The sequence below is a fragment of the Heterodontus francisci genome, chromosome 45 (genome assembly GCF_036365525.1).
Source record: "Heterodontus francisci isolate sHetFra1 chromosome 45, sHetFra1.hap1, whole genome shotgun sequence".
NCBI lineage: Eukaryota > Metazoa > Chordata > Chondrichthyes > Heterodontiformes > Heterodontidae > Heterodontus > Heterodontus francisci.
This window is the reverse complement of record NC_090415.1, coordinates 1,842,753-1,855,996: the sequence shown is the minus strand read 5'-3', so window position 1 is coordinate 1,855,996 and position 13,244 is coordinate 1,842,753. Positions and strand designations below refer to the sequence as shown.

At 51.2% G+C, this 13,244-nt stretch overlaps 1 protein-coding gene across 1 annotated transcript in view; it reads right to left on the bottom strand.

Moving 5' to 3' along the window:
* Positions 1 to 13,244, bottom strand: part of LOC137356265 (deleted in malignant brain tumors 1 protein-like) — a 44,054-nt gene that overhangs the window by 16,008 nt on the left and 14,802 nt on the right. Inside the window, exons 7-13 of the mRNA XM_068022138.1 lie at positions 12,627 to 12,941; positions 11,899 to 12,213; positions 11,212 to 11,523; positions 10,057 to 10,371; positions 9,609 to 9,923; positions 5,723 to 6,037; positions 3,547 to 3,591 (exon numbers count right to left, since the gene is read on the bottom strand). Of these exons, the coding sequence (XP_067878239.1) occupies positions 3,547 to 3,591; positions 5,723 to 6,037; positions 9,609 to 9,923; positions 10,057 to 10,371; positions 11,212 to 11,523; positions 11,899 to 12,213; positions 12,627 to 12,941 (1,932 nt within the window). The remainder of the gene's footprint in view (positions 1 to 3,546; positions 3,592 to 5,722; positions 6,038 to 9,608; positions 9,924 to 10,056; positions 10,372 to 11,211; positions 11,524 to 11,898; positions 12,214 to 12,626; positions 12,942 to 13,244) is intronic.

Here is a 13,244-nt window from a genome sequence, read left to right as displayed (position 1 = left end):
TGCACAGTGCTCCAAGTGTGGTCTAACCCAGGGATACGGAGAGTGGAATTGTACACAGTGCTCCAAGTGTGGTCTAACCCAGGGATATGGAGACTGGAACTGTGCACAGTGCTCCAAGTGTGGTCTAACCCAGGGATATGGAGAGTGGAACTGTACACAGTGCTCCAAGTGTGGTCTAACCCAGGGATATGGAGACTGGAACTGTACACAGTGCTCCAAGTGTGGTCTAACTGAGGGATACGGAGTGTGGAATTTTTGAATTCTATCCCACTAGAAATGAAGTCCGGTGCCCACTTTGCATTTCTCATGGGTTTATTAAGCTCTGTTGCTACTTTCAGCGAATCATCTATTTGTAGGCGGGGGCTCTTTCCCCGTTGAGCCCCCTGTCTTTGCAGGAGTAGGTGGCCTCATTATTTCTCTGAGTTGGCGGTGGGGGGGGAGGGAGGGTGGGGTGGTGCTGGAACTGGCTCGACGTGAAGGTGGGCTTCACCTCACTCCACTCCCAGCGAACCTCCCCCACCCACTGCGTGCGTTCGGAGAGGGGAGCACCGGTCTCTTGCTCGCCAGAAATGCCCGGGGTGGGGCTCTGAGGGGAGCGAGGCACACCGAGGCTCTGGGCACCAGAATCGTTGCAGCTCTGAAGGAGGCCATTCGGCCCATCGTGTCTGCACCCCCGGCTCTCCGAATGAGCGATTTACCTGGCGCCGCTCTCCCCCATCCGCCTTCTCCCCGTAACCCCACACTGCCTTCCTTTTCAGATATCAGTCCAATTCCCCTTTGAATGCGACAGTTGAACCTGCCTCCGCCGCACTCTCAGGCAGCCCGTTCCAGACCTTAACCACGCGCTGCGTGAAAAAGCTTTACCCTCATGCCACTTCTGCTTCTCTTACCAAACACTTCAAATCTGTGCCCTCTCGTTCTCCATCCTTCCGCGAGTGGGCACAGTTTCTCCCTATCTACTCTGTCCAGACCCCTCATGATTTTGAACACCTCTCTCAAATCACCTCTCAGCCTTCTCTTCTCCAAGTCCCCCAAACGATGCACGTAACTGAAGTTCCTCATCCCTGGAACCATTGTCATGAATCTCTCCTGCACTCTCTCCAATGCCCTCACGTCCTTCCCAAAGTGCGGCGCCCAAAACTGGACGCAATACTCCAGCTGGAGGCCGAACTAATGTCTTGTACAAGTTCAACGTAACTTCCTTGCCCGTACTCTATGCCCCTATTAATAAAGCCCAGGATACTGTATGCTTCATTAACCGCTCTCTCAACCTGTCCTGCCGCCTTCAATAGCTTATGCACGTATACACCCAGGTCCCTCTGCTCCTGCACCCCCCTTTAGAATTGTACCCTTTATTCTACATTGTCTCTCCATGTTCTTCCCACCAAAATGAATCACTTCACTTTTATCCACATTGAACTTCATCTGCCACCTGCCTGCCCATTCTCCCGACTTGTCTATGTCCTTTCGAAGTTCGACACTATCCTCCTCACAGTTCACAATGCTTCCAAGTTTCGTATCATCCGCAAACTTTGAAGTTGTGCCCTGTACGCCGAGGTCCAGGTCATCAAATATATATCAGGAAAAGCAAGGGTCCCAACACTGACCCCTGGGGACCTCCACGACAAACCTTCCTCCAGCTCGAGAAACATCCATCAACCACTACTCTTTGTTTCCTGTCACTCAGCCAATTCCGTGTCCATGTTGCTACCGTCCCTTTCATCCCAGGAGCTACAAGTTTGCTCACAGGTCTGTTGTGTGGCACTGTATCAAACACCTTTTGAAAGTCCATGTACACCACATCAACAGCATTGCCCTCATCAACCTTCTCTGTTACCTCCTCAAAAAACTCCAGCAAGTTAGCTAAACATGATTTTCCCTTAATGAATCTGTGCTGGCTTTCCTTAGTTAACCCGCCTTTGTCAATGTGACTATTAACTTCGTCCCGAATGATATGTTTCTCGATGTTTCTCCAGCACTGAAGTTAAACCGACTGGCCTGCAGTTGTAGGGCTTATCTTTGCATCTGTTTTGCACTCCTCCAGTCCTCTGGCACCATCCCTGAGTCTAAGGAAGACTGAAAAATTATGGCCTGTCCCTCTGCGATTTCTGCCCTCACTTCCCTCAGTATCCATGGATGCATCTCATCCGGCCCTGGTGCTGTATCCACTTTAAGTGCATCCTCTTTATCAATTTTAAACCCCTCTAGTGTCTGAATGACCTCCTCTTTCAGCATTGCCTGGGTTGCATCTTCCTTGGTAAAGACAGATGCAAAGTATTAATTTAATGCCTCAACTATTCCCCGAGCCTCCATGCGTAGATCCTCCTTTTGGTCCCGAATAGGCCCCACTCCCCCTTTTACCACCCTTTTACTATTTATATGCCTATCGAAGATTTGGGATTCCCTTTTATGTTAGCTGCCAGTCTCTTCTCATGCTCTCTCTTTGCTTCTCCTATTCCCTTTCTCACTTCCCCTCTGAACCTTCTATATTCAGCCTGGTTCTCAATAGCATTAATCTGACATCTGTCATAAACGTGCCTTTTCTTCTTCAACTTCATCTCTGTCCCTTTTGTCATCCAGGGAGCTCTGCATCTGTTTTCCCTCCCTTGACTGTGCCCGAACGATCTCCTCTTTGAAGGCCGCCCGTCGTTCAGCTGCCATTTTTCCTGCCGACCTTCGACTCCAGTTTATTCGCACCCCCCCCACCGGCTCCATTCTTGCCCCATTGAAGTTGGCCCTCCCCCAGTTAATTATTCTTACTCAGGGTTGCTCTTGGTCCCTTTCCATAGCCAACCTCTTCATCCTTTCCACTAGTCGGTGCCCCGTATACTAAACTGGGCAATGTAATTGCACCTTTTTTGTTCCTTGGCTCGATTCCATCCTTGAGCCCTCAGGGATATCCTCTCTCTCCAGCTCTCCTTCATCAATATCACCACTCTTCCCCCTTTTCTATCTTTCGTGAACACCTTGTCTCCAGGAATAGTCGATTCCCAGTCCGGCCCTTCTTTGAGCCAGGTCTCCGTTATCGCCACAGCATCACATTTCCACAAGGCAATCGGCGCCTGTAACTCCTCAGTCTCATTAACCACGCTCCGTGCATGCACATTAACCCCGATTCAGAGTTTTATTACTTACACTGCCCCCACCTCAAAACTACTCTCCTCTGCTCCATTGCTATCTATCTCTCCCAGTATTCTGTACACCTTTGCTACTTCCTCCTGCCAAGTTAGTTTTAAACGCCCACCAGTAGCACCAGCAAATCACCCCGGAAGGAAATTTGCCCCAGCTCTGTTCAGGTGCAACCCGTCCGGCCGGTACAGGTCCCAGCTGCTCCAGAACTGGCCTCGGTGTCCCGGGAATCTAAAGACCTCCCTCCTGCACCGTCTCTGCAGCCAGGCATTCATCTGCGCCATCCTACCTCCACTTGCACCTTGGTACCGGGAGTAATCCCAGAGATTACTACTTTTGAGCTTGCTGACGTTTTACCGAGCTCACTAAGCTACTTCCGCAGATCGGGAGGTTAATTTTACTCTCCTTTCAACACACCTTTGGGCGAGAGGCAGGTTTTCTGGGACCAAGTCCTGACACTTCCTGAAATAAAAAAGAGAAAAGAGTTGATGGAGATTGTCCAACCTGTTGCCCTGGGCAGAACTTGACTGGTCAGTGAACAGCTGAGTGATACAGTCTCACACAGACACACACACACACACACACACTCAGACACTCCCACAGTCACACACACACACACACACTCAGACACTCCCACAGTCACACACACACACACACACACACTCAGACACTCCCACAGTCACACACACACACACACACTCAGACACTCCCACAGTCACACACACACACACACTCAGACACTCCCACAGTCTCACACACACACTCAGACACTCCCACAGTCACACACACACACACACTCAGACACTCCCACAGTCACACACACACTCAGACACGCCCACAGTCACACACACACTCAGATACTCCCACAGTCACACACACACTCAGATACTCCCACAGTCACACACACACACTCAGACACTCCCACAGTCACATACACACACTCAGACACGCCCACAGTCACACACACACTCAGACACTCCCACACACTCAGACACTCCCACAGTCACACACACACTCAGATACTCCCACAGTCACACACACACACTCAGACACTCCCACAGTCACACACATACACACACACTCAGACACTCCCACAGTCACACACATACACACACACTCAGACACTCCCACAGTCACACTCTCTCAGACACTCCCACAGTCACACACACTCAGACAGTCACACACACACACTCAGACACTCCCACAGTCACACACATACACACACACTCAGACACTCCCACAGTCACACACACACTCAGACACTCCCACAGTCACACACATACACACACACTCAGACACTCCCACAGTCACACTCTCTCAGACACTCCCACAGTCACACACACACTCAGACACTCCCACAGTCACACACACACTCAGACACTCCCACAGTCACATACACACACACACTCAGACACTCCCACAGTCACACAAACTCAGACACTCCCACAGTCACACACTCCCACAGTCACACACACTCAGGCACTCCCACAGTCACACACACACACACTCTCAGATACTCCCACAGACACACACACATCAGACACTCCCACAGTCACACACACACACACTCAGACACTCCCACAGTCACACACACACACTCAGACACTCCCACAGTCACACACACACACACTCAGACACTCCCACAGTCACACACACACACATCAGACACTCCCACAGTCACACACACACACACACACACATCAGACACTCCCACAGTCACACACACACACACACTCAGACACTCCCACAGTCACACACACACACTCAGACACTCCCACAGTCACACACTCTCAGACACTCCCACAGTCACACACACTCAGACACTCCCACAGTCTCACACTCCCACAGTCACACACTCCCACAGTCACACACTCCCACAGTCACACACACACTCAGACACTCCCACAGTCACACACACACTCAGACACTCCCACAGTCACACATACACACTCAGACACTCCCACAGTCACACACACACACACTCTCTCAGATACTCCCACAGTTACACACATACACACACACATCAGACACTCCCATAGTCACTCAGACACCCAGACACTCCCACAGTCACACACACACACTCAGACACTCCCACAGTCACACACACACACTCAGACACTCCCACAGTCACACACACTCAGACACTCCCACAGTCTCACACTCCCACTGTCACACACTCTCTCACACACACAGTCTCACACACTCAGACACTCCCACAGTCACACACACACACACAGTCTCTCAGTCACACCCACAGTCTCACACACAGACAGACGTACTACAGATACACACTCAGTCACACACACACACAGCCGTGCATAAACACATAGGCAGACACATACACACTCACAGACACAGACAGACCCTCACACTCACTCACTGACTGAGACACACTCTCCCAGAGAGACACACACTCTGTCTCACTCACATAAAGCAGGAACGGCTCAACCCCTGACCTGTGCTGAGTTCGTGAAGGAATGGTTCTATGGGGAGTGAATGAGGTGTGAGACAGTGCAGGGAGATCAGACATGGACTGAAACCAAGTTCATCAGGGCGTCTAGAGAAATGATCCAGGTGGGAAAGTTCCACTCACCTGAGCAGGTCACTCCAGCGTCATGGCTGTGTGTGCAGTTATTCACCCCCCAGGGATTGGCAGAGCACTGATCGAGGGCAGGCTCTGTCCCGTTACACCTCACATCATCCAACCAGATTTCCCCAGTCCCCTCTCCATAATAGGCTCCAGTCCGCGCTGACAGGGCCGTCCCGCAGTTCAACACCCTGCAAACCACGCTTGCTGCGTTGACATCCCAGCCGTGGTCGCAGACGGTCCCCCAGACGGAGTTATGATAGACCTCAACTCTTCCGGAGCACACGTTGTTCCCGTTCACCAGCCGGATGGGCACCGGACCTGGGGACGGAGACAGAAAGGAGTCAAGACCATTCCTAGTTTGTCTCGAGTGATCTGGAAATTGCTGTCAGTGCGGGTCATGTCGGGGAAGGGGGGGGTGGGGTTTCTACTTAACGTCCACAGGTCCCGAGAGTTGGCGTTACGGAACGGGCAGAATCTCAGCCGCCCCCCCCCCCCCCCCCCCCCCACCACCACTCCCAGTACATTTACAACCCTCACCCCACCTCCACCATTTCACCCTCCTTGCGTTTGTTTGCATTTGGATGGTTTGAAGAGGCCGACTATATTCTCCCGGTTTCAGACAACCAGGATCAGTGACAGAGAACGTACAGCTTGGAAATGGCCAATCGGCCCTCCCAGTAATGTCCCCAGACGCGCCTGCTTGGGAATTAAATATTCCAGGGTACACAATATTGTGGAAAGACAGACAGAATGGCAAAGGAGAGGGGTAGCCCTGACTGTAAAGGATGGCACAAAGGGCATTAGTGAGAAAGGATCTCTCCGCAGAAGATCACGAAGCAGAATCAGTCTGGGTAGAAACAAGGAATAGCAAGAATCCGAAAACACTGGTGGGAGTAGTTTACAGGCTCTCTAACAGTAGTTATAACATCGGACAGAGCATTAAACGAGAAATTATTGGCGCATGTAACAAAATCATTCTAATAATCGTGGGTGACTTTAATCTTCATATAGATTGGGACAATGAAATTGGCAGGAGTGGTCTAGAAGATGAATTTGTAGAATGTTTTTGGGACAGTTTCTTGGAGCAATACGTTGTGGATCCAACTAGAGTTAAAGCTATCTTACATCTAGTATTGTCTAATGAAGCAAGGTTAATAAGCAACGTCATAGTAAAAGATCCACTGGGAAATAGTGATCATAACACCGTTAAATTCAATGTTAAGTTTGATGCTCCAATCACAAACAAGAATCTTAAACTAAAGCCTGGCTCAGGTATAAAATTAAAACCCGACCCGACCCGGGACCGAGCCCTTCAATTTTTTTTTCATGCCCGACCCAACCCGGAAATATCAAACATGTTATTAGTGCAGAACAAAAATCGCGTCAAAACGTAGATTAAAAAGAAAACGATACAAAACAAAACCCGACCACAGCCAACCTGGACCCAACCCCGAATGCTGGACATGGACTATAAACCCGACACATGGAGCTGAGTTTGGTCGGGTTCAGGTCAGGTCGCCAAGCTTTAATCTTAAACTTAAACAGAGCCAATGACGTAGGCATGAGGGGAGAGCTGGGTAAGGTAAATTGGGTAAATAGACTAAACCTTTAGAGAAACCATTCAATATGTTCAGCAAAAATACATTCCTTTGAAAAAACAAAAGCTCAGCAAGAAAAACCCATCTGTGTCTCACTAAGAGGCTGACAACATTGCAAAACACAGTAGCAAGTCTGAGGATTGGGAATGTTTTACAAACCAGCAAAGGGTCACCAAAAAGTTGATAAAAAGGAAAAAAAATAGAGAGAGTAATCTAATCGGCAATATAACAACAGATTGTAAGTGCTTTTATAGGTATATAAAAAGGAAGAGAGTAGCTAAAGTAAATGTTGGTCCCTTAGAGTCATAGAGTTATACAGCACAGAAACAGGCCCTTCGGCCCATCGTGTCCGTGCAGGCCAGCAAGCACCTATCTAATCCCATTTTCCGGCACTTGGCCCTTAGCCTTGTATGCTAAGGCAGGGGAAACTATCATGGGGAGTGAGGAAATGGCAGAGGCATTGAACCAATATTTTGTGTCTGTCTTCACAGTAGAAGACACAAGTTCCACACCAGAAATAGACAGTAACTTCGGGGCTAAAAAGAGTGAGGAAATTAAGGAAGGTAATATCAGCAGAGAAAAAGCATTGGAGAAATTTAAGGAACTAAAATCTGACAAATCTCCAGGACCTGATAGTCTACACCCTCGTATTCTAAAAGAGATAGCTGCAGATATACTGGATGCGCCAGCTGGGATTTTCCAAAATTCCTTCAACTCGGGAAGGTGCCAGTCGGATTGGAAGTTGGCAAATGTTACACCACTTTTCAAGAAAAGAGAGAGAGAGAAAACAGGGAACTACAGGCCAGTTAGCCTAACATCAGTCGATGGGGAAAATGCTGGAATCTATTATTAAGGAAGTCTTAACAATGCATTTAGAAAAGCCATAGTATGATTAGACAAAGTCCACATGGTTTTACTAAAGGGAAATCCTGTTTGACACATTTATTAGAGTTTTTTGAGGATGTAACTGGGAGGGTAGATAAAGGGGAACCAGTAGATGTAGTATACTTGGATTTCCAAAAGGCATTTGATAAGGTGCCACACAAAAGGTTAATAGGCAAGATAAGGGCTCATGGAGTTGGGGGTAATAGATTAGCATGGATAGAGGATTGATTAATGGACAGGAAGCAAAGAGTAAGCGGGGAATTTTCAAGTTGGCAATATGTTGCTAGTGGTGTACCGCAAGGATCGGTGCTGGGGCCTCAGCTATTTACCATCTATATGAATGACTTAGATGAAGAGACAGAGAGTAATGTATCTAAGTTTGTTGATGATACAAAACTCAGGTGGAAAGGTTAGCTGTGGGCAGGACAGAGAGAGGCTGCAAAGAGATATAGACAGGTTAAATGGGTGGGCAACTAGACGGCAGATGGAGTATAATATTTAGAAAAGCAGATTATTTTTGAAAAGGTGTGGAAGTTGTAAATGTCGATGTTCAAAAAGACTTGGGCGCGCTTATACAAGGAATGCAGAAAATTAACATGCCGGTACAACAAGCAATTTGGAAGACAAACGGCATGTTGGCCTCTGTTGCAAGGGGATTGGAGTGCAGTAATAAAGAAGTCTTGCTACAATTGTACAGGGTTTTTGGTGAGACCACATCTGGAATACTGTGTGCAGTTTTGCTCTCCACATTTAAGAAAGGATATACTTGCATTGGAGGTGGTGTAGCGAAGGTTCACCCGATTGGTCCCTGGGATGAGGGGGTTGTCCTACGATGAGAGACTGAGTAAATTGGGTCTGTCTTCTCTGGAGTTTAGAAGAATGAGACATTGAAACATACAAGATTCTAAAGGGGCTGGATATGGTAGGCACTGAGACAGCTGGTCGGGGAATCTAAAACAAGGGGGCACAGTCTCAAGATCAGGGGCGATCCATTGTTGAATTCATTCAAGGCTGGGATAGATAGATTTTTGGTCTCTCAGGGAATGGAGGGATATGGCGTGCAGACGGAAAGTGGAGTAGAAGCCCGAGATCGGCCATGATAGTTTTGAATGGCGGAGCAGGCTCAATGGGAAATACGGTCTACGCCTACTCCGATTTCTTGTCTTCCACCCCTCCCCCCCCCCCCCCCCCCCACCCTCTGCGTCTCACCCCATCAGCGTAAACTTCTATCCCCTTAACTGGGTGCGGAGAGTGAGGGGGAGAGCGGGATTAGACTGGGTGAGATATCAAAGGGTGTGGGGAGCGAGGGGGAATTCACTTGTCCACTGTGCCACACATCCATAGGCAATCATCTGAAGTTCGAAATCATCCACCCGAGCAGAAACCCCTCCGCCCCCCCCACTCACCTGAGCAGGTAACTCCAGCGTCCTGGCTGTGTGTACAGTTATTCTGCACTCGAGAGTTGGCAGAGCACTGATCGAGGGCAGACTCCGTCCCGTTACACCTCACCCCCTCAGTCCAGATTGCCCCAGTCCCCTCTCCGTAGTAGGCACCTCTTGTGGCTGACAGGGCCGTCCCGCAGTTCAACACCCTGCAGACCACGCTCCCTGCGTTTACATCCCAGCCGTGGTCGCAGACGGTCTCCCAGTCGGAGTTACGATAGACTTCGACTCTCCCGGAGCACATGTTATTCCCGTTCGCCAGGCGGACGGGTATCGGACCTGGAATCGAGACAGGGAACACGGTTAAACAGGCCGAGGATTACATGAACTTCCACTGGAGTCATCGATTGGATTTTGTAGCCCAGGTGTCAGGTCAACAAGCTATTCCCGCTGAGCAGTTAACCCCACTGACCTGAGCAAGTCACTCCAGCGTCCTGGCTGTGTGTGCAGTTAATCCCCACCGGTGGGTTGGCAGAGCACTGATCGAGGGAAAACTCTGTCCCGTTACACCTCACACCCTCAATCCAGATGTCCCCCGTCCCCTCTCCGTAGTAGGCACCAGTCCGTGCTGACAGGGCCGTCCCGCAGTTCAACACCCTGCAGACCACGCTTGCTGCGTTGACATCCCAACCGTGGTCGCAGACGGTCCCCCAGACGGAGTCACGAAACACCTCGACTCTCCCGGAGCACATGTTGTTCCCGCCCGCCAGGCGGACGGGCACGGGACCTGGAGTGGAGGTGGGAACACGTTTAATCTGTGAAATTATCAACAGGTGCAATGTAGGCACAACAGCATGCCACTCAGCCCCATGAGGCTATTCCCCGTTCGATTAGGTGATGACTGTTCCACAATGCCACACCAATTCGATGAGGGTCTTCAGTTAATGTGGAGAGACTGGGATTGTTCTCCTGAGAACAGAGAAGGTTAAGAGGGAGATTGAGCAGAATGATCCCAGGGATGAGGGACTTCAGTTAATTTGGAGAGACTGGGAGAAACTGGGATTGTTCTCCTGAGAACAGAGAAGGTTAAGAGGGAGATTGAGCAGAATGATTCCAGGGATGAGGGACTTCAGTTAATGTGGAGAGACTGGGAGAAGGTGGGATTGTTCTCCTGAGAACAGAGAAGGTTAAGAGGGAGATTTAATCGGGGCGTTCACCATCAGGAAGAGTTTGGATGGAGTAAATGAGGAGAGACTGTTTCCCAGTGGTGGGAGGGTGGTGAACCGGAGGGACACAGATCGAGGGTGATTGGTGAGAGAACCGGAGGGAGGGAGATGAGGAAACATTTTTCGAGGCAGCGAGTTGTTGTGATCTGGGATTCACTGCCTGAAAGGACGGGTGGAAGCAGATTCAATAGTAACTCTGATAAAGAGGAATCGGATAAATGCTTGGAAAGGATAAAGGTTTCAAGGGGAGGGGAGTGGGACTGAGCGGACAGCTGTTCCACGGGTACGATTAGCAGAATGGCCTCTTTCTGTGCCACGTCCAAGCAGCTAGGTACGAGGGAGGGGGAGTCACAGGCCGGAGAAGCCCAGTGAGACGCCCGCCAAGGGGACCCCCGCCTTACCTGAGCAGGTGACGCCAGCATCCCGACTGTTTGTGCAGTTGCTGCTCCCCCAGGGGCGTGCCCGGCACCGGTGAAGCCGAGCTTCAGTCCCACTGCACCGCACGGCGCCCAGCCGCACGTCCCCGTTCCCTTGCCCGCGGTAGGCCCCGGTGACCGACACGGCCCTCCCGCAGTTCAGCTGCCTGCAGACGACGTCCCCCTCAGCGAGGTCCCAGCCCTGGCCGCAGACTGTCCCCCAGGCGGATTGGTAATGGATCTCCACCTTCCCCGAGCACACGCTGTTCCCGTCTATCAGCCTGACCGGGAAAGGCCCTGCGGGCAAGGGAAACTGCAGCTGAGTATCTCTCGCACAATACACGCACGCGCTGAGCACAGGAAGATCCCAGGCTCCATCCCCCGGCCCTGCACCGAGGGCAGCTGATCTGTCCCCCCGCTGCGGAGCTCAGACCCACACACCGAGCACAGGAAAGGCACTAATTGGAACCATGATGTTTGTAGTTGAATTGAGTGTATTGAAGCTGCTCCTTTTGGGATGCCCCCCAACACAAAGTGCCTTGTTAATGAAAATTAAGCTGCAGCATGACCGAACACGTGGAACCAGTATCCTGCCAAAATGAACTTCCTTGAGCTCACACTTCCCCCCCCACCCCCTTCTCCGCGGTCCATTAACTAGGAGGCTTCGATTACCTGAGCAGGTGACTCCGGCGTCCCGGCTGTGCGTGCAGTTATGCACCCACCGCGGACTCCCGGAGCACTGATCGAAGGCAGGCTCCGTCCCGAGACACTTCACGTCGCTGATCCAGATGTCCCCCGTCCCCTCCCCGTAGTCGGCTCCGGTCCGCGCAGATAGGGCCGTCCCGCAGTCCAGCACCCTGCAGACCACGCCCGCTGCGTCGACATCCCAGCCGCGGTCGCAGACGGTCCCCCAGACGGAGTCACGATAGACCTCGACTCTCCCGGAGCACGTGTTGTTCCCGTTCGCCAGGCGGACGGGCACGGGGCCTGGAACCCAGAGACGGGGGAATTAAGGAAGGAGGGACAGGACACGATGTACTTCGGGGAGGGTGGGGGGAAGTCTTGGGTCGTCCCAAAGTGTTTCCTCTCCCCCAATCTCCCAATCTACTGCTTAATATCTTGAAAAATTCAATCAAATCGTCCCTTAAACCTTCCAAATTCAGCCTGGTGAGGCTGCAACCCCAGGAGGATTTGCGTGCAAAACAGTGGAAGCAGCACGCGATAAAACCGGGCTAAGCCATCCAGCAGCCAACGGGATCAGATCTAAGCTCTGCAGTCTGCACCCCAATGCTATAAACCTCTGCACCTCTAACTCTCGGCAAATCCTCCCCCTTGACGAGGAAGCAGACGGCCGCAATGATCAGATATTGGGAACAAGCTTCGAAGCAAAACGCACTCACCTGAGCAGGTAACCCCGGCGTCCCGGCTGTGGTTGCAGTTATTCACCCCCCACGGACTGGCAGAGCACTGATCGAGGGCAGGCTCTGTCCCGTTACACCTCACATTGTCCAACCAGACGTCCCCAGTCCCCTCTCCGTAGTCGGCTTCAGTCTGTGCTGACAGGGCCGTCCCGCAGTTCAGCATTCGGCAGACCACGCTCCCTGCGTTTACATCCCAGCCGTGGTCGCAGACGGTCCCCCAGACGGAGTTACGATAGACCTCGACTCTCCCGGAGCACATGTCGTTCCCGTTCACCAGGCGGACGGGCACCGGACCTGGAATCGAGAGGAGAACCCGGTTAAAAAATGGTCTAAGATTACTTGGCCTTTCACCGTGGCAATTACAAAGAGAGACTAAAGAAGATTAAAGGGGTAGCTGATTGTGTGATAGCAGAGGTGAGGGAGCAAGAGAGTGGGATTAGGCTGGGTGGGATATTAAAGAGTACGGGGAGGTGAGGGAGCAAGAGAGAGGGATTAGACTGGGTGGGATATTAAAGTGTACGGGGAGGTGGGGAGGAGAGTGGGATTAGACTGGGTGGGATATTAAAGTGTACGGGGAGGTGGGGAGGGGAGTGGGAT